This window comes from Phaethon aethereus (genome assembly GCF_964289735.1).
Source record: "Phaethon aethereus genome assembly, chromosome: 6".
Classification (NCBI taxonomy): Eukaryota; Metazoa; Chordata; class Aves; order Phaethontiformes; family Phaethontidae; genus Phaethon; species Phaethon aethereus.
Window position 1 is genome coordinate 17,024,463 of NC_138580.1, and position 24,604 is coordinate 17,049,066.

General features: G+C 47.1%; 1 protein-coding gene across 1 annotated transcript in view; it reads right to left on the reverse strand.

The window, feature by feature from the left end:
- Window positions 1-7,693, reverse strand: part of MARCHF4 (membrane associated ring-CH-type finger 4) — a 103,620-nt gene extending 95,927 nt beyond the window's left edge. The window contains exon 1 of the mRNA XM_082001313.1: window positions 6,986-7,693. Coding sequence (XP_081857439.1) covers window positions 6,986-7,471 — 486 coding nt within the window. The 5' untranslated portion in view covers window positions 7,472-7,693. The remainder of the gene's footprint in view (window positions 1-6,985) is intronic.
- Window positions 7,694-24,604: the final 16,911 nt, after the last annotated feature.

The window sequence follows — 24,604 nt, forward strand, 5'->3', positions numbered from 1 at the left end:
CATGTGACTGTTGTGAGTGATGCCACCAGTGTTCAAGCTGCAAACAGAGGGTGCTTGGATAAGATGGTACATAGGCCATAGGAGAACGTGTGCAGCGTAGAGCCAGATAGGATGGGTGGGACCAAGGTCTGATGTGTCAATTTACTTTGGCCAAAAAGAAGAGAAGGAAGGGGAGATGAAAGAAAACCACCAAAGAGGGTAAAGATGAAGAAATTACATGACACAAGAAAAGATGTGTGAGGATTTCAGGATCTGGGCCCTGTCACTGGAACCAGTCTGCCCACCAACATTTTGCCTTATCACTTTTCACAGAGGAGCATGGGGACGGCTCATCTATTATCTACATAGGTTTCCAGGTCTTGCTGGTTTTTTCCTCACCAGAAGAAAGTCATCACTCATCACTCTTCACTGCCAACAATGTAATCTGTTCTACTGTAACCAGTGATAAATCAGAAAAGGATAAAAGGACGGTTGTGAAAAGACGGGGGAAGCTAAGAAAGTCTTCAACATCAAGCAATTCATTTTAGGCAAGTAACCCTAATTAACAAAGGAAAAGAAGAAAGACAAAAAGTTAACAAACTATTCTGTGAGTGTTTTTTGAGTCTGGTTTCCCATGGAAACCATATCATGTTGGGGTTTTTTTTGACTAATGGGATGCACACTCCTGTTAAAGCTTTTGCTCCAGCTGAAGCTCTGTCCTGCGTGGACTCTACAGTATGTAGCACAGCCAATGCTTTAATCTCTCCCGCAACAGGACATTTCTAGTTTCCTCTTCTTCGTCCAGCTGGTTTTCATAAAACTTGCAGGAATTTAATGCCTTTCAGATCTCCACTCTCTGCCAAATCTGGTGAAATCGGCCAATAGGTTTAGAGGAGGGCTGATGAGCATGCTCTTAACAGCTAGCTCCATCACATGGCTTTATTCCTTTAGCAATCAGCTAATAAAAGGGATGAGATGGCCACAGATATGCACCAATAATGATTATAGTCTATCTTACTCCAGGCCTAGGAGTGATGATTGCATGTGCAGCAGATACATAGGACACACAGCATCACAGATTTTTGGCACAACCATATTTCTGACTTCTGGACGGGGCCAACCCTGAATGGAAAAATACCAATGTGAGCAAAAGGCTGCCACAGAGGGGGCCCTCACTGGGAATGAATTTTTGCTTGAAAGACAACCTGAATGCAAGTCATTTTTGTATGAACAGAGCCCTTCCAGGGGGAAGTGTTGCCTTTGTGGAAATAACAGTGACTCTAAGATGCAAACAATGGAGCTACATGCTTTTGCATTGCTTGTCCTGTCACTAACTGACATCAGCCACTGTTAATCATTGCCTGAAATGTATATTTAAGAAACAGTGACACAAACACAGACAAGTTCCTTCGTGAAGTCTTTTATATGGGGAAATGTGAAAGAAAAGAAAAACTGCTCCTCAGGCTAGCTAGTGGCACTGAAATAAATGGGTCAGGCATCAGAGTTTCAGCAGGCACAAAAGGTGAAAACCCTGTCTCCTGGAGCAATTAAAAGTCAATGGGATTAGTGGCCTTCACTATTATTTATAGAAACCCCACTGTGTGCACAACATTATTGAAATACAGGGGTCAAGTCCCTGCTACTGGATGCCTACCCTTTTGCTGTTGAAGTTAATGGGAGCTTTACCAATCAACTCTGTGGCAACAGAGTCTAAATCTAAAATAGATGACATCCTGGGCTCAGCTGATGGCTCAAGCAAAGCTTTTGCCGAAGCCAAAAATATTCTGCCTGCACTGTATAGATTTGATCCTGGGATAGATGAAACAGGAGAGGTGTATAACTCTCTGTATAACACCTCTAGCTATAGAGCTGCTAAGATTCAAAGATGGGAAGGCAGAGAGGTGGACTGAATGTCTCAGGAAGCATCTCCCTTTCCTTTCTGTCATAAATTACCAGCATACAGATTGAAATCTGAAGTGCTACACCCCAGCATCTCTTAGTCTTCAGTTTTAGCAGGACTGGCTCTTTTCCAATGAATGATTCTCCTTCTAACACCAAGTAAGTGGATCCTGTGGGAACACACCTATGAAAAGGACACGGATGGGAAGCCTGCACCATCACTATGTGATTCAACATGTTTGAAAACAGTGTCCTGATGGTCTAGCCCGTTTGGAGAGACCCCACCAAACACCAGCACACCCCTTCCCGAGTTTCCCTGGCTTTGGACATGCTTGTGATGCTGGTTGTGCAGCTGTTTCTTCTTCCACTCATTCATTATCACGCTCATGCCCTGAATTCTGCCACAGGCTACCTCTTTTCCTCTTTGTCCCACTCTAGAAAAGAGGTACCCGATTCTGCTCTATTTTATGGTGTTGTAAATAAAAAATTAAGCATCCCAGAGACTTCCTCCACTCCCCTGTGCTGCTGAGACACAAGTTTGTAGAGTGGTGATATTTCCTGGCTTAGTTCATGCCTTCTCTGCAGACACAACCAGGCAGGAAGCTAATGATGGCTTTTGCCTGTTTCTGTATTTGTAACAGGAATGGGGTTGAGATTCTGACTTGTTATTTCAAGCAACGCATGCTAATGACCAGCCATTCGATGGTACTGACCATTCACTGATCCTACATAGGGCCCCCAGGAAAGGTGTGTTAATCCAGACCAAGTAATTTAGGGCCACCTTAGCTCTAGAAAGGTCCTGAGCATGCTAGGTGCCTACATGATGAAGACATTACATTACATGTGCATGAAATCCAGACGTGCACTGGCGTGGCAAGGGGCTGGTGAGCTGTGGGGCTGGAGGCCAGCCCCAGGCTTCTGCTCCTCTTCAATGTTGTCCTGACCTCTAGATGGGCTTCAAACCTGAAGCATGGATTTTACTTTCAGAAGTGTTATCATTAATTGTGATGACTCTAGATATCCTTAATAACCACATGGCCTTACAATCCTTTCTTCAACTTAGTCAAGTTCTTTGTCCTGCTAAAGTACTGCAACAAGGAACTCCACAGCCTAATGACATATCACATGGAAATGCGTGTCCTAATATCAACCCTAAGTTGTCTTCTCTTCCAATTTCCTTGAAGGTCTTCATGTTCTCATATTAGTGAGTTGGTGTCCCTAAAGTCTGAAGGGGTCTTTAGTGGAAAGAATAATCTATTTTCAAACGTTCCTACTGAATACTGAGCTAAGTCCAAGCTAGCAGCCTGGAGGCAAAAGAGTCCACCGTCTGTTCTCTCTGATCCTCCTTAGCCAACCAATCCTATCTGCGCTGACTTTTCAAATCTCCATCTTCACAGTACTTTTTCCCAGAACAGAGAAATAGAGAAACGCAGCCAGAAACTGGCAGGTAAGAAGAGCTGTATGCACACTATAACTGACAATCTAAGCACTCCTTGGGACACACTGATTTCCAAATTATCTCAGTTTCATTTAAGAACACTTTTCTATTTATTTTCAGCACAGCTAGCACCAACTCTGAGCTCCTAAGCCCCACCATACTGCTAACTCCTTGTGGCATGGGAAAACAGATTATCTGCTGATGTGAAGGCACTTTTCACCGATGTGTTTTCCTGCTACTCTCCATGACTTGCTTTCAACTTGGATCCACACCAAGCACTGTGAAACATTTGTGAGAGCGGAGCTCATCTTAGTTTCTTTCTCTTGCGGAACATTGTCAGAGATCCAGGAAAGCAGACAAAAATTCTGCAAACACTGAGCATTAACCAAAACAGAAGAAAATACCCCAGCATCTTTCTTTCTCACTTTCTCCCCAGAGCTTTTCCGTTCAATCCAGGGTCTCAGAATTAGCTGACACAATGGTGCAGGACACTCACTCAGTGAAAACTTTGAAAATGCCGAGCAAGCCCCCAAAAAGCAGCACCATTACTAAGCTCAGAGTTCAGCCCATCAGCTTTCACGATGTTAAGCCCTCATTTTCAATAAAAGCAGTTGCCTCTTTCAACTGCCAGACCTGAGCAGAGCTTGCACTTCATGCCCGCAAACAGGAGCCCAGATGCTGTGATCGCCTGGCCATCAGATCCACTCTTTTCTCGTCTGCATCACTGGTTCCTCTCAAGTAACACACAAGGATCACAACAGTTTTACAATAAGGAGCTTTACTCCTTCCTGCGGTCCTTAGCCCATTTTAAAATGAAAGAATGAGCTTACCCATAAGAGACACAAACAAACATGAGGAGCTTAAGATATAAGCAATTCGGTAGCCTGAAGTATCATATGTGTTGGGCAATCATAAATTTAAAGTGAAAATCCCTGCTGATTTTGTTTTGCATTAGATATTAAATACAACCTACTTGTGAAGCCAGATTAGTAAGAAACCTTTTTGGCTGTTGTATTTTTTTTTTTAAATCAAAACAGGATTAAAACATCTTTTGGAGACTTGCTGTCATTTCATCTGGGTAAATAAGCTTAGAGCGCCTAACAGTCAATTTATAATGAAGGCTTTTGTTCTTGGTGCTGTGATGCAGCCCTGCAAATTTGCCCAGAGCTGCAGCAGTTTCAGCTGGTTTTGACAGGTAAATAAAACACTGTTTATATCTGTCATTGTTATTAATCTGCACAGTAAAGAACTAGCAATTATATTTTGTTTCCAAGTAGATAAATTTTCATGATGATCTTGGCAGGGGTGGTATAGAATAATGTGCATCTATGACTTTTATAGTTGTGAGGGTCCAAAGCATGAAGGGTCCTCGCTCAGCTGTTGAGTTGGAAAACGAATGGGAAATAAAGGCTAAACCGGTAATCACCAACATAATAAAAAAGAACAAGGAATTTGGGATTTAGCCCTATTGAAGTTTTATTGACGTAAGGGCCAAATAAACCAAACTGCAGGTCTTGACATCAGCTGCACTGATTCAGCTCTCAGTTATTGTGAGCTGTACTTCTAGGAAGCTGTGTCGGGATCTGTCCATACTTTAAAACCCCACGATTTGGGCCTCCATAATGACTTGTGCTTCCCAGCTGCTGCAGGGCAAAGGGTTTCAGACTCTTCTCAAGACATGCTGGTGAAGAAAAAATTATTTGCGGAATAAGGTACTGCTCAAGTACAAGTGGCAGAATCCAGCTGTAAGTGTCTTATTATATTGGTCAGACACTCTGAGAAGCCAAAAAGACAAATCCTGGTGAAACGCTGTTAGATGCCAGTCACGTCTGCTCAGCTGCTCACTCAGGTAGGCTGGCAGATGGTCAGCAAATAGTCTCACTTTTACAATGCAACCTACACAGCTTTTCAGTGTGAAAATTAGCATCCAATTATTTTCAAGCATTAATGTTCTCCAAGGAAGCAAGTTACCTCTATTTTAATTCTGCATAGGCTCTATTTGCTCAGACATAAGCCAATCTTGCAGGCGCTACGTCTCATGTACACAGGCAGAATGGCAAGCCAGGGAAGAGTACTAGAAATGTGGAATAATGCAAATTCCCAGGCAGGGAGCTGCATGGCTTCCAACTTTTAGAAGAGACAGGGAGCAGACAGTCAAGTGAGGAAGGCACAAAGCATCTCCAGAAAAGAAGGATTTCCCCTATCCCCATCTAAAAGCCTATGGTAAAAATTGTGCCTCTCAACTATCAGTCAGCTGTATAAACCATTAGAGAAGGCTAGAGTCCATTGAGCACCGAGCTCTGATCTATGGACCCTTGGTATGACACACCCAGCAGGGCTGTGGATAGTCAGATGAGTTGGTGGCAGGCCCTGCTTCTCTCAAAAAAGAATGGGCGTGTATTCCCCACCTCCCTGTCCCCACCACCACTATCCACGGACAGACGCAAGGGATGGCACGATCGCTGCATTACAGACGTGGGCACTATCCTTGGGACAGGCAGGACATGTGCCAGACTGTGGCCACTCTCCGATGAGCAGCAGCTTTCCTTAGCAGAGCACACAGGTCCACGAAGGGGAAAGAAGACATGGGGCAAAACCTGTTTTGCTCAAGATTTCAATGTATCACCTCACATACCAGGATCTGTGCCTAAAATGGAAATGGGTATCAGCCAAGTCGAACCTCGCAACCCTTTCTTGTGCAAGGATCCCTTATTATCACAGGTAATGGGACCATCTTGAGTATAATAAAGGTTATCTCCGTATCTGGGCTTGATCCCACAAGCAGAGGTCTGCAGCCTTCCTTGCCACCAGCAGCTGTGTCACGTCAGGTACAAGTGTTGCTGTGTGTATATTACTGTAAGGAAGTGGCCAGCCTGAAAATGAGTGAGCTGCTTTAATTGTCATTAAATAAGGAGAATAATGCCCCACGGTGGCATCTAATGTTCTAGTGAGGTTGCATTTGTTTCCTTCTCCTGTGTAGTGGAGGGAAACTTCACTGGCCCAACCTCAGTCCATACCGAAGGAGCATCTCAAGGCTGCAGCTTCAGCAGGTACAATTGCAACCAGCGGTTTTCCTTCTCCAGCTAGTGCAGCCGGGAGCATGGGAGCAATGGCAAACCTGCAGAGCTCCTAGTAGCCATCCCCTGGGAACCACTCATGAGGTGGGGCTGCCTCCTGCCACGTGTTTATACAGACTGAAGTTGTCTTTTTAAAAGCAAACAGCACGTTAAACGCATCCTTTGCATCACTTCTGGGATCACTGCAACTGGGTACCCATGAGGTGACAAAAAGTCCCCCACACCGAGACGTGCTCTGCTCCACGGAGCAGTCCGTGAGTCCCTGTCATGCCACAGCTGCAGGGCTCTGAGGTCGGGCTCTGAGGTCGGGCATGGGTGCCCAGGGCGAGGCTGCTGGGTGGCAGGGAGGGACAGAGCAGGCCTCCGCCCTGGCAAGCACCACCAAGGCGCAAAACCCCGGAGCCCAGGGCCCGGGCAGAGGGCAGAGCCCCTCGGGCTTCGGGGTCCTGTTCCAGGCAGCAGGGAGACCCCTGTGAGCAGCAGGCCCCAGTTCCCGCGGGCTGGAGCGTTGCTGCCATGGGGCGAGCCGGGCTCCCGCCGCGGCCCGCCGCTGCGCCCCCGCCCCAGCGCCCACCGCCCTCCGGGGGCTCACCTGCTCGGGTCCCTGGAAGCAGATCCTGCAGAGCGGGGTGCGGATGCCGCTGTCGACGCTGCTGCCCAGAGAGTAGCGGTCCTCGGCCTTGCCCTTGCCGAAGTCATCCGAGGAGGTGCTGCTGGGCAAGGAGGCGGGCGGCTCCCCGGCGGGGCTGCCCCACTCCTCGGCGGCCGGGCTACCCGCTCCGCCGCCGCCGCCGCCCGCCGCCGCCGCCGCCGCCCGCCAGCCGGGCCCGCGCCCCCCGGGCGGTGCGGCCCCCGCCGGGCCGCCCGCCGCCGCCTCTGCGCCGCCGGGCATGGGGAGCGGCGGCGGCGGGGAGGGCGGCGGCGGCGCGGGGGGTCTCCGCAGCAGGAAGACCTTCAGGTCATTGAAGAGCATGCGGCAGCGGCACTTGAGGAGGCCTTGGTTTCGCAACATCTGTCTCGGACGGAGGAGCCCGCAGCAGCAGTAGCAGAAAATGACCGCGCCGGGTGGTATTAACATGTGCCTTTCCTTGGCAGGCGGGGACGGGCTGGGAAAGAAAAGGGTAGGAGCCGGGCGCCCCGCGGCCGGGGAGGCTCCGCTGCGGCCTCCGTGCCGGGGGCGGGGGGGCTGCGCTGGCCGGCGGGGCAACGACAAAAGCAGAGCCGGGGGACGAGGGGGTGAAATCCCCGGGAGCCCGATGAAATCCGCCGAGGATGAGAAGAAATAATAAAAATTTTAAAAAAGGACCAAAAAACCCCACAACCAACCCGATTCTGCGCTCCTGGGGGATTCTTACACCCCCGCCCCCCTCCACAAGTTTGTTTAGAAATCTGCGGGAGGAGGAAATAAATCTCCCACGCCCGAGGGTCCGGGGGCGCGGGCGGCGGGCTCGGAAGAAAGCCCCTGATCCGCTCTCGCAACTCCTAAGCCTGTGAAAAAGAAGGGTCCACGTCTCCGGTGGGTGTGGGGAGGAGGGAGAATATGGTTCTCTCGACAGTATTTGGCATGTCAAGTAATTTTCCTTTTTCTTCTATTTTTTAATAATTAGTTTTTTCAATTTAAAAATAAAACCCGATCACGCGAGAACCGGTGTGCACCCAGACAAAATAGCAGCCGGTCTGGCTATCAAAATGCAAAATTGGTAGCTGTTGTTATTATCAAAATTGCCTCTTTGACAAAAAAGACCTTCACATTGTTTGTGGGAAAACACCCTACGTTTCCAACACTGTACTCCCAGGTGGCTTCAGATTTTACCGTTGCTTTTAAAAGATTTCATTGTAAATATTAAAAGTCCTGAAAGAAATAATTAGCATTCAGTGAGCTTAATCCCAGATGTTCTGAGATAAATATATTTTATATATATAATATATATAATATATATCATATATATTTTTTAATATATTTATATATTCTGACCTTCTCTATTCCAGTAGCTGTCTGGACCACACCAAAAAAAAATCAGAGCGAAATTGGTGAGGGAAGGCAGCTGTATTATTCCCTAAGCTGTTACCATCCTGGACCAAAAAAACCCCCGTCGAAATCGGATCTGTTCTTCGCATATAATTGACCGGGGAAACGTGGATCTTACATGGTCACGTTTCCTTTCCTCCTTTCACAAAACAGGAACGTCATCAAACGCACTGGCAGCTTGTACAGACCATTGTGGATGGCGAGGCGGCCAGGGCTCTATCGGCAACTGCAGGGACCTCCTTTTGATGCATCGGACGAGGCTCCTTCTTTCTCTCCACCACCGTCCCCACCTTCATTTTCCTCTCCTTCCGTCCTCCTCCTCCTCTGACTGTTGTTCTCTCTCACAGGCATTGACATTCAACCATCGCAAGTCTGTCGCACTCTCGCTGGCAGGAAAAAAAAAAAAAAACGGAGCAGGTAATTCTCTTCCTCCTCTTAAAAAGCTCGGATGGAGCACAATGCGCCAGACACACGGGGCAGCATGGCTTATTTTTCGTGCGGCTCCTACCGCTTTGGCAACATCGGGCTGGTGTGTGCGTGTGTGCCTTTCTCCCTCAGCAGCAGCCTCCTCTCCGCTCTCCCATCCGGCTTGCCGTGATGATGTTGCTGTTGCTATCTCCCTTGGATGCAATGGGGAAGGCAGACTGTTTGCAGTGCAAGCGGGGATTTGCAGGAAGGGAGGGGTGTAGCGTGGCCGCGCTCTCCTCCCTCCCCTGGCTTTAAAAAAAAAAAAAAAAAGAAGAATCAAATAGGCGGGGGGGGGGGGCGGGAATCAAGGGGAGAGATGGGGCCCTTCCCAACCTTCGGTGCCCCAGCCTGCCGGCTGCCCGCACGAGCCCACGCCGGGGAGGAAGGCAGGAGGGGCGGGGAACGGGCTGGGCGGCCGCTGCGGCTTCAGCACCAGGAGCCGCGGACAGCTCCGGTGCGCGCGGGCGGGGGCGCGGCGGCTCCGCGCTGCTCCGCGCTGCGCTGCGCGCCCCGGCCCTGTCCCCGCCCCCCGCCGCCGCCGCCGCCGGGCAGGCCCGGGCCGCCCCGTAGCCGGCCCTGCCGAGCGCCGAGCGCGGGCGCTGCAGGCGGCGGCCCCGCCGCCTCACGGGAGCCGGAAGGCAGGGAGGCTCCGCAGGCTGCGGAGCGCGAAACCCCGGCGCGTTTGCAGGCTGGTTTTCACCTCCCGCCGGCCGCCGCGGGGACCCACGAAATAAGGAAACTTTCCGGGGCAGGTGGCGCGATCGAGTGTTTGGTGGTTTCTCGGGCAATGGTGCCTGCTTTACAGGTTCCCAGCAGGAAGCCGAAATTCCACTAACAAACTTTTCCCTAGCAGATTAATTAGTTGCAGAGGAGTTCATGGTTTAATAGCTATGATAATCAATACTTTTTCATTTCACTCCAGCAGCGTTTGCTCGCTGATAGATTTGTTTTGTTTCAGTAGCATTATTTCAGTAGAAATATGGGTTTCTCGTAGCCCAATGAAGGGTAAATATGACTTAATGTGATTGCTTAATTAGAGATTTGCTGAAAGTAACCAATGGCAGTCAAAGCTGATAGTTTTTACTCTCTTCAGCCTATTTGAAAATTTTAAGTAGCAGCTGCTGGAGGCCATTAGCTTTTCTCTGCAAACATCAGCAGAAGTGGCTTTCTCCACATTGTCCTGCTATGTTCATCTCCACACACGCCCATGTAGCTCCATCCAGCCTCTGCATACAAGTAGAAAATTAAGTCTCCACTAGGACTTTGTCTTTGCCATCTGTCGTGGTTTAACCCCAGCCGGCAACTAAGCCCTATGCAGTCGCTCCCTCACTCCTCCCAAGGCACGATGGGGAAGAGAATCAGAACGGTAAAAGTGAGAAAACTCATGAGCTGAGATAAAGACAGTTTAATAGGTAAAGCAAAAGCTGTGCAGGCAAACAAAGCAAAACAAGGAATTCATTCACCACTTCCCATGGGCAGGCAGGTGTTCAGCCATCTCCAGGAAAGCAGGGCTCCATCATGCATAATGGTTACTTAGGAAGACGAACGCCATCACTCTGAATGTCTCCCCCTTCCTCCTTCTTCCCCCAGCTTTATATGCTGATCATGACACCATATGGTATGGAACATCCCTTTGGTCAGTTGGAATCAGCTGTCCCGGCTGTGTCCCCTCCCAACTTCTTCTGCACCCCCAGCCTCCTCGCTGGTGGGGTGGGGTGAGAAGCAAAAAAGGCCTTGACTCTGTGTAAGACCTGCTCAGCAGTAACTAAAACACCCCCGTGTTATCAACACTGTTTTCAACACAAATCTGAAACACAGCCCCTTACCAGCTACTGTGAAGAAAATTAACTCTATCCCAGCCAAAACCAGCACACCATCCCAGCTGGAACAACCGACAAAGGTGCTGGGTTTTGTGGACCAAAAGTATTAATAATACATATGGTCTGAAGGCTTCTAGTCTATGCAATCTTGTTGATGACAGTGCAATGTCTCAGCTCAGGGACCAGTGAACACCCACCAGGTGGGACGCACCTTTTGGTGACACCGAGCTCAGTCTGGGTTCGGCATCACGTCGATGAAATGTCAGGCTCCTTAATCTGGTTTCTCCATAGGGTTTCCTCAAACTCCTGCTTCAACAGGATATAGCATGCATCAACGCCCAGGGTATGTTCTCTATCTGGTCTGTGCATAGGGTCTTCATTGGCAATAACCCAGGAGTTACAGCTGACAGACAATCTAATGTCACTCAAAAGTTGTGCTGGGCCCTAGACAACGATTTGAAATTGTCTCCCTTAGAATAAGACGTGACATGCATAAACCACTGTGCCATGATCAGCAGAGGAATCTATGTTGGTACCTAATTAAAAAGGGAGCAAAACTGATTATTCGCTACAGGAAAATGAAACCAGCACATGCAATTAATTTCCAGCAAATAAATTACACATTGGGATGCTCTAAAGCTAAAACATTCATCACTGCAGCCTGCCATTTCTCAGAAAAGCTGGGCAGATTTGCCAGTGTGGCTCTCTACAACATATTTAAGGCTTCTCAGAATTTCACATGTGTCTAATGGGGTCATTAGAGAAATAATAATGGAAAGATCATTTTAGGGACTTCCTGAGCATGAGACAGGCTGGCTAGAGGCTGAGTCTCTGTGCCCATCCTCCAGGATGGCTTTCCACCCCGCCTGCTTTTTATTGCCTTCATCTCATTGTCTTGATGTCGCCAACATTTTCAGTATGGTTCCATCAATAAAAGAATTGGAGAAAAATATATTGTTGTCATCCTTTGCTTGTGTAAAGCATCTTTCATGCTTCCCTCCTGCCCATGCCTGGTTTTACAGAAAGGATATGCTCAGGGTAGAGATCTTTGTATTATACGCTGGGTTTTAATGCATGGGCTGTGTGCCCAGAGAGTTGAATGGCTGATAAATGTGACAAAATAAGTAAAACAAATAATAAATCGGAGGTGCTCCATATGCTTCCCAGAGGTGAGTGGGTACTATTATTCCTCTTTGGTAAATGGGACAGCGGCCAACGTTTTCACACTTGGATGCTGCATTCAGGTCCCTTGGTATGGATCAAGGTGCCTTGCTTAAAATGCTCACACTGGAAAGAGCTGGCCCACGACACTTCGGTGAGATCTCAGCGAGAGCAGGGGGCTGTCAGGAGGCCAGTGCAGCTGTCCTAGCTTTGCTCCACAGGAAGCAACGTGCGGCAAATGATGGGCAACATTTTGCCCACCATGTTCTTTTGCAGAAGGGCCTGTCTCTGGGAGTTTTGACGCTGTGTCTCTTGAGCCCACTAATACTCATGAGGTTAACATAGGGAGGAAACATATGGAAGGCATCACCTCTGGCACACACTACCCCTGCCCTCCTCAGGTACAGAAAGAGGAAGAAAAAAACCATGGATCTATCAGCTGAGAGTGGAGAACTGGTTCCTCTTGACTGGTTACATCTGGTTATATCTGACTGGGAAATCAGAAGGGCAGATGCCCAGGCATCTCACCGCAGACCTGCATGCCTGTTTGTTACAGATCTTGTGTCAGGATGGACTCAGGCGTCAGGCTGCAGGTCGGTCTCATGGCAGATAGTCTAACTCTGGTCTTTTAGAGCAGAGTGTGGGCCCATTGGCCCTCAGCTACCAGCTCAACAAGGAAGAAAAAGGCATTGCCTTCTCTTCACCTCTCTGTACAAGCCATCGCTCAGTGCAGAGGGGGTGGAGGAAGGAAGAAAGAGGGTGGCTAGAGCTGCAGCAATACTTGATCTGTCTATGTGGCGGTCTGATATAAAATCATATCAGAAATCTGTTGTGGTTTTTTTTTTTTTAAATGTTGTTAGGTCAGAGATTGTAAAAATGGCAGAGACAGTGAGAAGGCAAATGCAAGCAGGAGAACTCTGCGTGGACTGCAGCCAAACAGCTTGAGCACAGCATACCGGTCATTGTGCACGAGTATGTGAGAGACAGACAATATAAATGCTGATGTGGACAGCCAGGATCAGAGAGCCAGAAAGCTGCCAGGGAAACATCCTTTTGTGTTTTCCATCTCTCAGGAAGTAAACAGTTACCTAAATCCATTTTCATGCCCACCTACTCGGTCAATAGCTGCACTGCGCCTCCTGCTCCACTTACAGCTCCTTAATGGTGCAGAGGAGCTTTGATTGCCGTGGTGCGGGCCCCATCCCTCTGGCAAACCATTACTTAAATCCAATCCGTCAAAGGTTCCTACTGCTCTCTCAGCGATGGGGAGCTGCTCATCAGCTGAGTACCCTCTGATTGCTTGTCACAGCCAGACTTCCTGGTTCTTTTTCCCAGATGGAGATATTAAATAAATCTCAAGTGATGTAATTACCATAACTCAGTTGATGAAGCTTGTGGGCAGACACAGCCGGGGGATGGAGGGTGTTCTGTCAGATTTTCTTTGGTCTTTCTTTCTTTCTGGGCAGTTGCAAATGTGCTGATGCAGAAGATGCTGCTGCTGGGAAGCTGGGCTCAGCAGGTGGAGGTTATGCATCCTCTGAGCATCCAGAAATAATCCATGTATTGATTGGAACGATCTTCTCAAAGGAGACCAGAAATAACTTCTGGAGTGCTGTGCCTTGGTATCTCTGCTGCCTTGGGCTGCGGCAAAAAGCATGGTACTCTGCACACAGGAAGTCCCTGTGCTATTGCTTTCTCCCCAAGCAGGGACTGAACTTCCACTCGCTCTCCTCCTGCAAGGATCATGGTCTGCCTCTGAGCTGATACACAGCAAATTTTTCTACTTCCATGGCAGTTTGCTCTCCGCTAAGGGAAGAGAAGGAATTGTTCTTTATTGAAAAATCAGGCATGTCCCACAACAGGAGCCCAAGCAAAGAAGTACAACTGCACATCTTTTTCCTTGGGTTTAGGAAGAAATCCAGGTCTTTGTTTTATTGAGCTTTCTCTACAAGCAATCTTGAGGCCAGCCAGTGTGCAGGAGTATGTGAGAAAGGCGATACAAATGCTGATGAGGACAGCCCCCACCCTTCCTCCTTCAGGATTTGGATTTCAAATTCAAACCTGCAAAGCCACAGCACTTCTCTTCGGGACTAGACAATCCCAAACATAGAGCTTTCCTGGTAACAAGTCCTACACTAACTCCTACTAAAGGAATTCCTTGTCCCCTTGGGTGACTAGTCAGAACTGTGACTTGAATAGAGCAGCTGCAAGAGATGGTGCTTTTCAGGGTATCTTCAGAAGGCATTTAGCCAAATGCTGAGTGCTTTTAACTCTCCAGGAACGCAGTAATTGTCATGAAATCCCAAACCTAAAAAGACCTGGAATTTAGATGTTTAAAAAAAGAGAGAAAGTAAATAATCTCAGGTCCCTTGGATATTTTCACTACTCTCCTGAGTCAAGTCAAATTTATTTCAAGTCTCTAATTGAATACTCAGATGTATGTTATTTTAGTGACATGCAACAGTCCTAGAACTAGCTCTCACTTGTCTGACATGGGATTTAGAGAGAAAACAATGTTGTTAAACAAGTCCGTTAGGGGCTGATCCTGAGAGATATGCCGTGCTCTCCAAATCAAGGTGAACTGAGAGGATCTAGCATGTTATCAGGCATTTGCTTAGCCACCAGGATTCATGATCAGACACAGCAACACTGAGGATATTCCTCTTAAGACCATCATGATTACACTGTGGCACAACACTGCCATATTCAGCTTAAGAAAACAGGAGCAACTTTGCATGGGAAGACTGAATGTCTGTCCTCAGGAGGACCCATTTGTGGCACAAAGGGGTCACGTGTGGCGGCACCGCGCTGGGATGTCCGGGAGATGAATCCTGTGAATCCTGTGCTGATCTGAGATCCCTGTTGAGCTACAACTCTGCTTCAGTATAATCAACAGCTTGAACATTTGGGACTGTTTCCCCAAATTCTTACAAATCCATATCTTAGGATTTAACATCTTAGGCTGCCCAGATAACTTCCTCAGCTACAGCAGCTTGTTTCTGGATCAGCAGGCAAATATACACATACTGCATAAATACAATGCAGGCAGTGAAGTCACTTACAAGCCAGAAAATCTTCTTAGTTTCATCACTAGTAGATGAGTTTCCATGTTGGCAGAGGCCAAGGTCCAGACATGAGGAGAAGACCATTTTAGGTGTCTCCTAAGTGACCCTCATTGCATATAGTGGGTCTTGAGAGGGGCAGGGACACTGGAGGTCAGAGAAAGGCATACAGTGAAGAACACTGTAGGATGACATCCTAGCTTCTCCCTGTGCTGAAGCAGCACTCACCACATGCACCAGCTCCACATAATTTTCACAGCAGGAGCAGTCAGTAGGTTTCTACTGCCTGGAAACGTCAGGTACAAAACACTGGGATAACCCACAGCCTGTTAAGATACTGTGTTGCCTCTCTTCCTTGCCCTGAGTATGCTCCAATGCACATCAGAAATACAGGAAAGCTCCCAACTCCTGCTAATAAATGTGCGAGGATTTCACTGGCAGGTATGACTCCATGGTGACTTCTCCCCACACCTTTGCACAAAGGACAAGTGCAGTGTCTGTCAATGAAAGAACTGAGGGCTCCATCAGGAAGAGGTAAGACAGAGATAAGAGAATAAGTGTGGATTTAAAGGCAGGGCTGTCAGAGATGGAGTGCTGCTGGTGATGAAAGCAGAGAGAAATGGAAGAGCAGTGAGTAGGGAAAGTTAATGGATTTACACTAGTGGAACCAGGACCTGATTTTTTACCCTTGCACTTCTAAGGAGGTTCCCCCAACAGTATATCAGTATGGAAACCTTGTCCAGAATGGGGAGTTCTGGCCTTGCATGTGACCCAGACACAGCATTTAAAGGTAGCTTGAGCACTGCACTGACACACTCTCCCAGGGCCTCAGGAGCACGCGAAGTGAGAGACTGTTACACCCAAGTGATGGCCTAGACCTACTGCTTCCTCGCAGACTTTATGTTAATTAAAGGGAGATTTCAAAACCATACACATTTTCTTGCCGAGATAATTAATTGATTTAGAAGTTTATGTAGTTAAAGGGTTTTGTAATTACATTTTGTGGTGGGGGGAGCATTTTAGGGATGAATGCTGCCAGGTGCTGAACACCTCCACAAAGGTGCTCAGCACCTGGCTTTCCCAGTGGGCTAAACCCTTCCTGCTGATGAGGGAGGAAATCCCCTCTCATCCTTGGGGTCATGCAGCTCTTAATGACTTGACCCCACTAGACTGAAGTATTCAGTCTCACAACTCCCAAAAGGAAACCCTCAGAAGCACTTGCTTCTGAGCCAGACGTCAGATGCAGGTGCCTGTGGTGAGGGGCTGGCTCTAATACCAGCCCACTCCATCTTAAGACTAATGTGATTTCTCTGGATCTTCCTCCCAGACAAACACTTGGTGTCATTCAAGAAGAGGGGGAAAACACAAGCCGTTAACCCCAGGAAACACTTCCCTCCCCGTGCCACTCATATCCCTGCCTTCCTGCCCTGCCCTGTAAAGGCATGAATAAACTCCTGGCTCTGAAAGCAGTTAAGCTAGGTAGGAAGAGCTACAGGCTCTTTGATTTGCATAGGGAAACTGAGGCACAGGCAGGCAAAATCCCTCATTTGAGTCAGCAGCAAAGCGCTACGTGGGGACCTATTTTACCTCACAAAAAGACCCTCTTCTGAGAGCAATTTGCACATCCTTGTGTGATGTGCAAATAAGCAAACACACAATATCTATCTCTTTTTCTTCCCTCTCTTTACAACTGCATAAACATACAATCTTTTTTCCATGGAATTTTGACTGCCGCTGTTTATTGCCCCCTGGAAACAGGATGACAACAGCCCACAGCTCTTCCACAGCAACCCGCAAAGGTCTCCCAAGCAGAGAATTACGCCCGTCGGAGGCAATAAACAGCAGGAATGGTAGAGTGACTAAGCACCAAAGAACCTGCATTTGTGTAGAAACTAGCAATGAGAAGGAGGAAAGGATGCCCTGGAGGATAGTGCCTCAGGAAAAAAGTTTCCAGCATGTTCTAAAAACTATGGTTTCCACACAGAAGGCACAGGCCAAATTTGAACCCCATCCTAACCCTGAACCTGACTGTAGTCCGGGGCAAGGCTCCCATACCAGGCATGGAGGCCAGAAGAGCAGTCAGCATGGTGCTCTGTCTCCTCCCCATCCACCCCTGGAGGAGCAGGCATGGGTGCTCAAGCCTGCCATGGCCCCACCAGAGGAGTTGGTGGCTGTTGTTTCCCCTGCTCCCAACCATCACCCTACCCCGGCACAGTGGTCATGTCATGGCTCTCTGCCCAGGCTCCCTGCACAGGCGGGTGCATGGGGCAAGGAGAGCTTAGCCCAGTGCAGGACCAGCTTTTGCCACCAGCAGGGCATGGTGTTGCAGGACCCATGGTAACTCTGGGAATGGGCCTGTGTCTGATGAGACCTGGAAAAAGGTCACAAGCTGGCAGGACTGCAGGAATGACTGTGCTTATGTAAATTATGGTAATGAGGAGCTGCTGCTGGAATATGCTAAATGAAGCTCATGGCTGGAGTCCTCGTCATCCAGGCAAAGGGCAGAGAGGGCAGGCCGATGACCTCTTCCTTGGGACACTGCTTTTTCAGTTACATGCTGGCACTATAGAGAGGGGAAGAGCTTTCTCTGGGCACACCAGCTTGCTGGAAAATTGGAAAATCACAGAAGAACTGGCCCAGACTACCCTGAGATATATCTTCTTCCTGCCCTCCCTGATATGGTTTGGGTGCATGACATCAGGAGAGCTTGCAGAGGGATATGGTGTCTCTTCTGTCTGAAGTCATCATGTGTTGGGACTCTGTTGCTGAGTTCACCCCTGTCCAACTCTGATGCCCCTTGGGGAGCCTTCATTTGGGCACATAAGGATCAAAAACATGAGGTATCTCAGCACAGAAAACTGCCCACCCAGACTCTTTTCTCTGAGGCAGAGCTGCTCCTGCGGTGGCATTGGCAATACGTGGTCACACAAAATTGCTGTCCCAATGAAATCCTGATGTACACAGGAAAAAAAATTAATCTCCTTTTGTTCTCTTCCCTGACGACCCCCTTCCTACATTTTTCTTTTTGATTAATTTTTACGTTCAGTGGTATAAATTTTCTGGGTCAGTGCTAAGTCCCTTGGTTGTGTGATCTTTACACACCAGTAGACATGCAGAGAGATGAGAGGAGACCAAGTGCAAACCAATCCATCCTACTGACACTTATTTATCTGTTTTCTTTCCCCATCTGCCACCGCTCAACTGTGTGTATGTCTGCAAGAGGGATGAAGAAAGGGGATGGGAGATGGGGATGGTAGAGCCACTGAAGATCTCTCTGCTTGCAACTGCAGCTCTCCCCTTTCCTTCCTACCACCCTGCTATCCATCCCTCCTCCGGTCATCTCATATTGCTTCCAATCCTTTCCAATGCTCATGTTCTGCTTTGTGGCAAAAAAAGAGAATAATGTAACAAATAAAAATAGCGAAGGGGTTTTCAGTGCTGATGCAAGATGCCACGGTGGCAGTCAGGAAGCTGGAGCCATCTGCTAAGCCCAGACTCAACACCAAAGCTTCCCTGCTGCTGGGTGCATCAAGGGCTCCCAAGCAAAAAGCACCAGTGTCCGCAGCTTGAGCTGAGCTCTGTGGCTGAAAGCAGACAGATGCACATTGCCTGTGGATCGGGCAGAGAGGGGGACTCTTAACACACACTGACTATTAATATTTCATGGTCCTGACATCCGGCAACCACACTAAGAGATGAGACAGGAGTTTGTTCTTCTAGGCTCACATTTAACCATGCCCTTCCCACTGAATATGCAAGCCAAGGCTAATTGCGGCACACACTGGAGTCCTTTGCTCACTAGACCTGGGTCAAGACCCTGATTTTTTCACTTAGTTTGTATAAGCAGTAACAAATTCTACTCTACTCTGACCCAAGATGGTTCTGAACCATTAACTAGACGTCCAGTGGTTGGTTGGTTGGTCCAGAAAGTCTCTCACCTATTAAAACATTCAGATAATCTCCATCTGGAATATTTAACTTTTACAGCAGTCCTGTTTTCTCTTCTAGGAACTAAACCTCATGAACTCATGACCTACCAGTTATCTGCAAAGTGGCATGCATTCAAAATACACTTCTTTTATAGCAGTGGCGTTATCACATAGCAAGCTTGTTCCTGGAATGAGCATTTCTTAGGAGCTGTCAATACTTTAATCTGATTTATACAAGCTATGTTCTCTCTCTCTCCCTCTTCCCTCAAATAAGCAGTAATAAGTTCTCAACCTGGACAAATCCCAGGTAGTGGGATCAGTACCTGGCAATATATCAGGTTTGTTGCTGAAATCAGGGATGAAGCAGGGACAAGTGAAAATGTTTCTCCAGTTTGTTTTTAATTCTGCTTGCAGATAGCTTGGTGCCTGTCTGAAGGATGACTGCCCTATAGGAATACACTTCATTTCTTATGTTACTGTGCACCAATTAAGTAATTAATGAAAGTCTGGAAAATCTATAAAAAAAGTTGGTTGCATCGCCAGGGAACATTAATACTGCATGGTGTCATGACCATGAATAAAACCTGACAGCATGTGCAAATTCAGAGGGAACTACCTGTTCTGCTGTTAAGAGATCAAGTTCAGGTGCTGCATCAAATGATTTTCAAGACCTGATCTTTAACTTGCCTGTGGACTGGAAAATATTTGCAGGGCATATGGGGGTTAGCCTTTGTCCTCCAGGACTCAGTTGCCATTTTACAACCATATGATGTATTAGACATTGCTAGACATGAATGTCACTACTTTTAGCCTGATATTGTGCCATGATGCAGTCACAGTCAGCATCTTGATCTGATTTGTGCATTGCTTCACATTTCGCTCCAGGAGGGCTTAGGGTCCAATTCTGTGAAGAGTTCTGCAAATGAGAAAAGTCATCCCCACCACTGCTTACAGACCTGAGTCCTTCACATCCAGCAAGCAGCATTCTCAGAGCATGGCGCAGCACCACCCATCCTGGCAAAATTCTATGGAAATGGTGGCCATTTCCAAACTTTACTTGACCTCAGAGGCAATGCCTGATTTCTCTGTGTTACAGTGAATCCAGATGGACGACAGGGAAAGAAACAAGGGACTTGCTGAAAACCCAGCAGCTGCTTCTTGAGTTTGGATTTTCCAGGTCAATACATTTCAAAATTTTTTCCACTAACAGAGAGAAGGAAAAACCTCACCTTTCCAGACTATCTTAAATGTAGCTCCTGCAAGACAATTTTAAAAGGAATTTGTTGCCTGTTAAAAGAGGAGACTCGCTTCCAATGCATACTTCTGCACTGCCCTTTGATTCAAGGCTGCCTTATAGCAATGAGCAGAGCTTCATCACCATCTCCGTAGATGGTGTTAGTGAGGATCTAAATAGAAAGGTGGGTTTTGTAGCATGGACATCTGTTTTCTAGGACCTTTATCAAGAACCATAAACTCATTTCACATAGACCAGTGAACAGGTGTCAGAAAGCAACAGCTTTCAGCCCTCACTAACCTAAACTAAATACAGGACAAGAAGTTACTGGCAGAAGACTCCCAATTCATCAACAACCTCTGAAACAATCTGTCTTCATCAATAGCAGCATAATCTCAGATTAATACATGAAATCATGAATCCACAAAATTACTCTACAAGCAAATATATATATTTCTATATGCAGAAATATGTATTCACATATAAACTCAAGGTGTGTGCTGGTTGTGTATGTGTGCACTCCTCCATGACAAGAGATCTAGTCAGGCAACTCTTGCACTTTTCTCCTTTCCTAATACAAGAGCTATGGAACAACCACTAAATATGAACAATGGAAGAAGTCAAATGGACCACCAGGAATAACTATTGTTACAACATATGATCATCCAGTAAAATATATTGCCATCAAGATATCACCCAGCATCAAACTGGGCATTTTATAGTGCACAGTTTGTGTGATAAACCCATGAGCTATCACCTAAAAGATGGATCTGCTCCCTGGTACAGACAAAAGAAAGGATTCAGTGGACAACTATGCTGAAGAGGATGAGTAGTCCTTTATTCTTGTATAATGAAGCTAAATCTTAAAACCTTTTACTGTTGTAACTCTTGTGTTTTGTAATCCTTTTTACTGTACAGAAATATTCTAAACAACGCTAGTTTCTTGAGTCCCAGAAGTTACAACTAAGCTTAGACAAACCTTTGCAGCTCTCAAAGCATGACATGAGTGAACTTTCTGTGGATCTTTCATGAACCTTTCTCAGGGTGAGGTAAGACCTGTGCTCATGATGTTACACATAACAGATTTTCTAGATCAAATGTGAGTTTGTAATTAAATTTGGACACATTTGACTGCATGACAAACACTAGAACTGCTGCTTGTTGTACAATGTATGTCTATGTTTAGTTATAGCCCCATTGGGAAAAGGACAACCATTTTTATTCACCTGTAAAGAACCCTACATGCCCATGCCACCATAGGAATAAAAAATACTAATTGCACTACCAGTCCCTTGAGCTATTCATGCCACTTCCTTCTCTCCTGCCACCTTATATTAAGCCTTTTAAAGCTGAAAGTGCCTGTAAATCTTTCTAAATGCCAGAGGACCATTTTGCTAAAACATTATCCATCTTAACATCATGTCAGATTTCTGAATGAGAATGACTTCTTTGGTGGGAACAGACCTGTAACTTATACTGCTTCTCACTTCCTAAAGCACTGCAACTGTGCTGCTCCCTAATGTTATTTTATTAAGATGCTATTTGTCATCATATTGCTGAAAACAAGATAAAATGCAGGCTAATTAAATTCCTTATTTAACTTGATGAGCATCTGCTTTCTGTAGTCACATTCTTTTAAACAGAACCTTTGTAGCTCTTTCTCAGGATCTGGCTATCATGTCTTTTACTGTGATCAAAATGGGGAAATACTCCCTCTTAAATAAAGGCACGTGCATTCCCATTGCCTATGACCCTTGTTATTTATGAGAGATGCATAGCACCACTGGGTGGACTGCAGCAGCGCCTTGCGAGCACGCTGCCCTCATACTTCAAGAACACTCCCTGTTGTGGAGTAATTGTTATCCCAAGGAGCCCAGTGGAAGTCACTGAGACAAGCTGGTAGCAAAATACTGCAGCTGACAAGAAGTATTTTCTAGATTAGGCTGCTATACAAAATATAACAAACAAATCACCTTCTGTGACTTCCCCCTTCTGTAGCAGATGAGATATAAAAAGGAAAATCATCTCTTTTGAAGAAGGAAGCTTAGCAAACTTAAGCATACACTTCAAGTTAAGTGTGTGCTTAAGTGTGCGCTTAAGTGTGCTGTTTGCCAAGGCCAGATTCTGGCTCACTTTCCACGCACTGCATTCATGGAGGTTTCTAAGATGAGAGCAACCTTTCTCCATCATTAGATAAGTGATGACTGAGGCAGAAGAGAGCCCTGTGCTGAGTCCACGTTCCTAATTAAAGCAGTGGTCTTATGCTACTCAGACTTTGCATCCCACAGAAGTCCAGAGATGCTCCGCCAACTCCTCTTGGTCTGGAGTGTGTTTTGAGATCCTCCAAGGAGACATGCTGCTCCTGTGCAATGGCAAAAGACCATTACTATTACATTGGTGGTTAATTATTTAGCATCAGTGACCTCTGATGCCCCTGCTTAAAGGATTTCTCCATATCTCTAGGTCTCTCATGTACCAGGAAGAGAAAGGGCAGAGAACTGTGGCTAGCTTTAACAAACAGGATCTCAAAAGTTGGCTTCACATCAATACTAAGGCCAAAGGATTAGCTGCTTATTGTGAGCTTGAAAACCAGGCCAGTAATTTAAGGTCCAGAACAGAACTGGGAATGCAACTTCTGTTTGTTTAGCCTAGTTTCTTAAGGAAATAAAGCTTATGCAGTTAAATTCTCTGTGTATGCACACAAGCCTTTCCTCCTAACTTAGCACCCTTCTGCCATTTCAACCATGTTTTGCCAAGATAAAGTTCTTTTCAGCATCTGGACAAAAAAACCCCAGTTGTGTAGCACAGATAGATGTACTCTGCTCTAATCTCAAGCATATTGTAAGACATTGGAGAGTCTACATTGTTAGTGTCCTCATCCCAGCTGGATCACAGCTCATGCTGTGTTAAATGCTGGTGACACAGAAGCTTTGGAAACACTGTTTGCATCTCAATGTAGGATGTGGGGTTTTTTTGGTCTTTTGAATCTTTGTTCTGGGTGCCAGTGAACGGCCTCCCACACCTGGGCTGCACCGCATAAAAGATCAAGAGTCAGCTCATCCTTGCAGCAGCCCTGTGAGCGTGGCAGCGGCCTGGCAGTGAAGTGGAGGCCATGTGCTGTGCAGACCATTGCTCTGGACTGGAGCTGTGGAGAGGAATCCAGCCAAGAAGGACAGAAGGCAGAAAAGAGACCCTGCAATCTGTTGGAGGGGTTGTACTATAAACAAGAGCAGGAAGGCTTCAGTGTGCCAGGGAAGAACAAGCTGTGTAGATAAAAGAGGCTTCTTCAAAAGTCTGGAGGGGTGACTAATTTTCCCGGCACTGGGTGGCCAAAGAGCAGGGAAAAAGAAGTTGTCTTCACTGAGCTGGCAGGCAGAGGAGGGGAGCAACCATCTCATGCTAGAAAAGCTCACAGAAAAGCCTCTGCAGGTTGTCTTTCATCAGAGTTTCAAGGGCAGCTGGATTCAGCAAACTCCAAATTTTGTCTTTGGTGCTACAAAGATGCTTGGGGAAAGGGCCTGATTCACAGTCAACTTGCAGTAGCAGCTGGGCTGTCAAATGGGACAGCAGGCCACGGTCTAAGCTAAGAAAAGAAATCCAGGGAGAATTCGTATGGGTGCAGGGTCAGCATCTCCCCAGACCCAAGCACCCCCTGGCTCTCCAACCCCAGGGCTCTGGTTCTCCATTAGGAAGCTTAGACCCCGCTGAGGATCCCAAAGCAGAGCAGAGGAAGCACAGCCCTGCAGCTTACAAAGGACAGGTGCTGTAAAAAGTATTTAGGTCAGATCCCAACAGCCCACGCAAAAGGGTTTCTCCAACCAGAAAAAGCTCTGCCAGTCCAGGGGCCTTTCTCTCACTCTTATGCCCCAAGACTTTCTCTGAAGAGCTGACCTGCATGTCCTCAGTCCAGCCATTTGACGTTTTTAGCTGGGAAGGAACTGATAAGGTTCATGAGCAAGGGATTAATTTATTTTAGAAGCTACAGGTTCTCTACAGCTGGTCAAAGTATGGTAATGATGTCTCTGAGCTCAGTGTGGGCTACCAAAACCCTCCAAGAAGCTGGGACATCTGAAGGCCACTAGACCGGGCTGATTTCCCGTTGTCTGCTGGATGGCCTTGCTGCACACAGCAGCTCTGCATGCACTTCAGCCCCTGCAGAGAGTGCAGGCTGGCCACACATCCAGAATGAAGGCAGACGGCTCTGTCCATGCGGAGAGCCATGAAGGTATGTTGGCAAGGCAGTGGAGTGCGGCAAATACATTCAGTATGACCGCAGCAGGACCTCCTAAGAGCAGCTCAAAACCCCTTAGAAGATAATACATGAGATTTTGGAATAGTTCTGGGGTCTTGGGTCACTTATATTTCGGATATTAGCTGCTGCTTATGCAAGAGGTACAATGCAGGCAGTTGTGTCCTCGTTTGGGAGCCAGTGGTCATGACTAGCCAGTGCAGCCCATGAGAAGATGTTTAGAGCACGATCCAAGTGACAGAAAGATCCTGGTACGAGC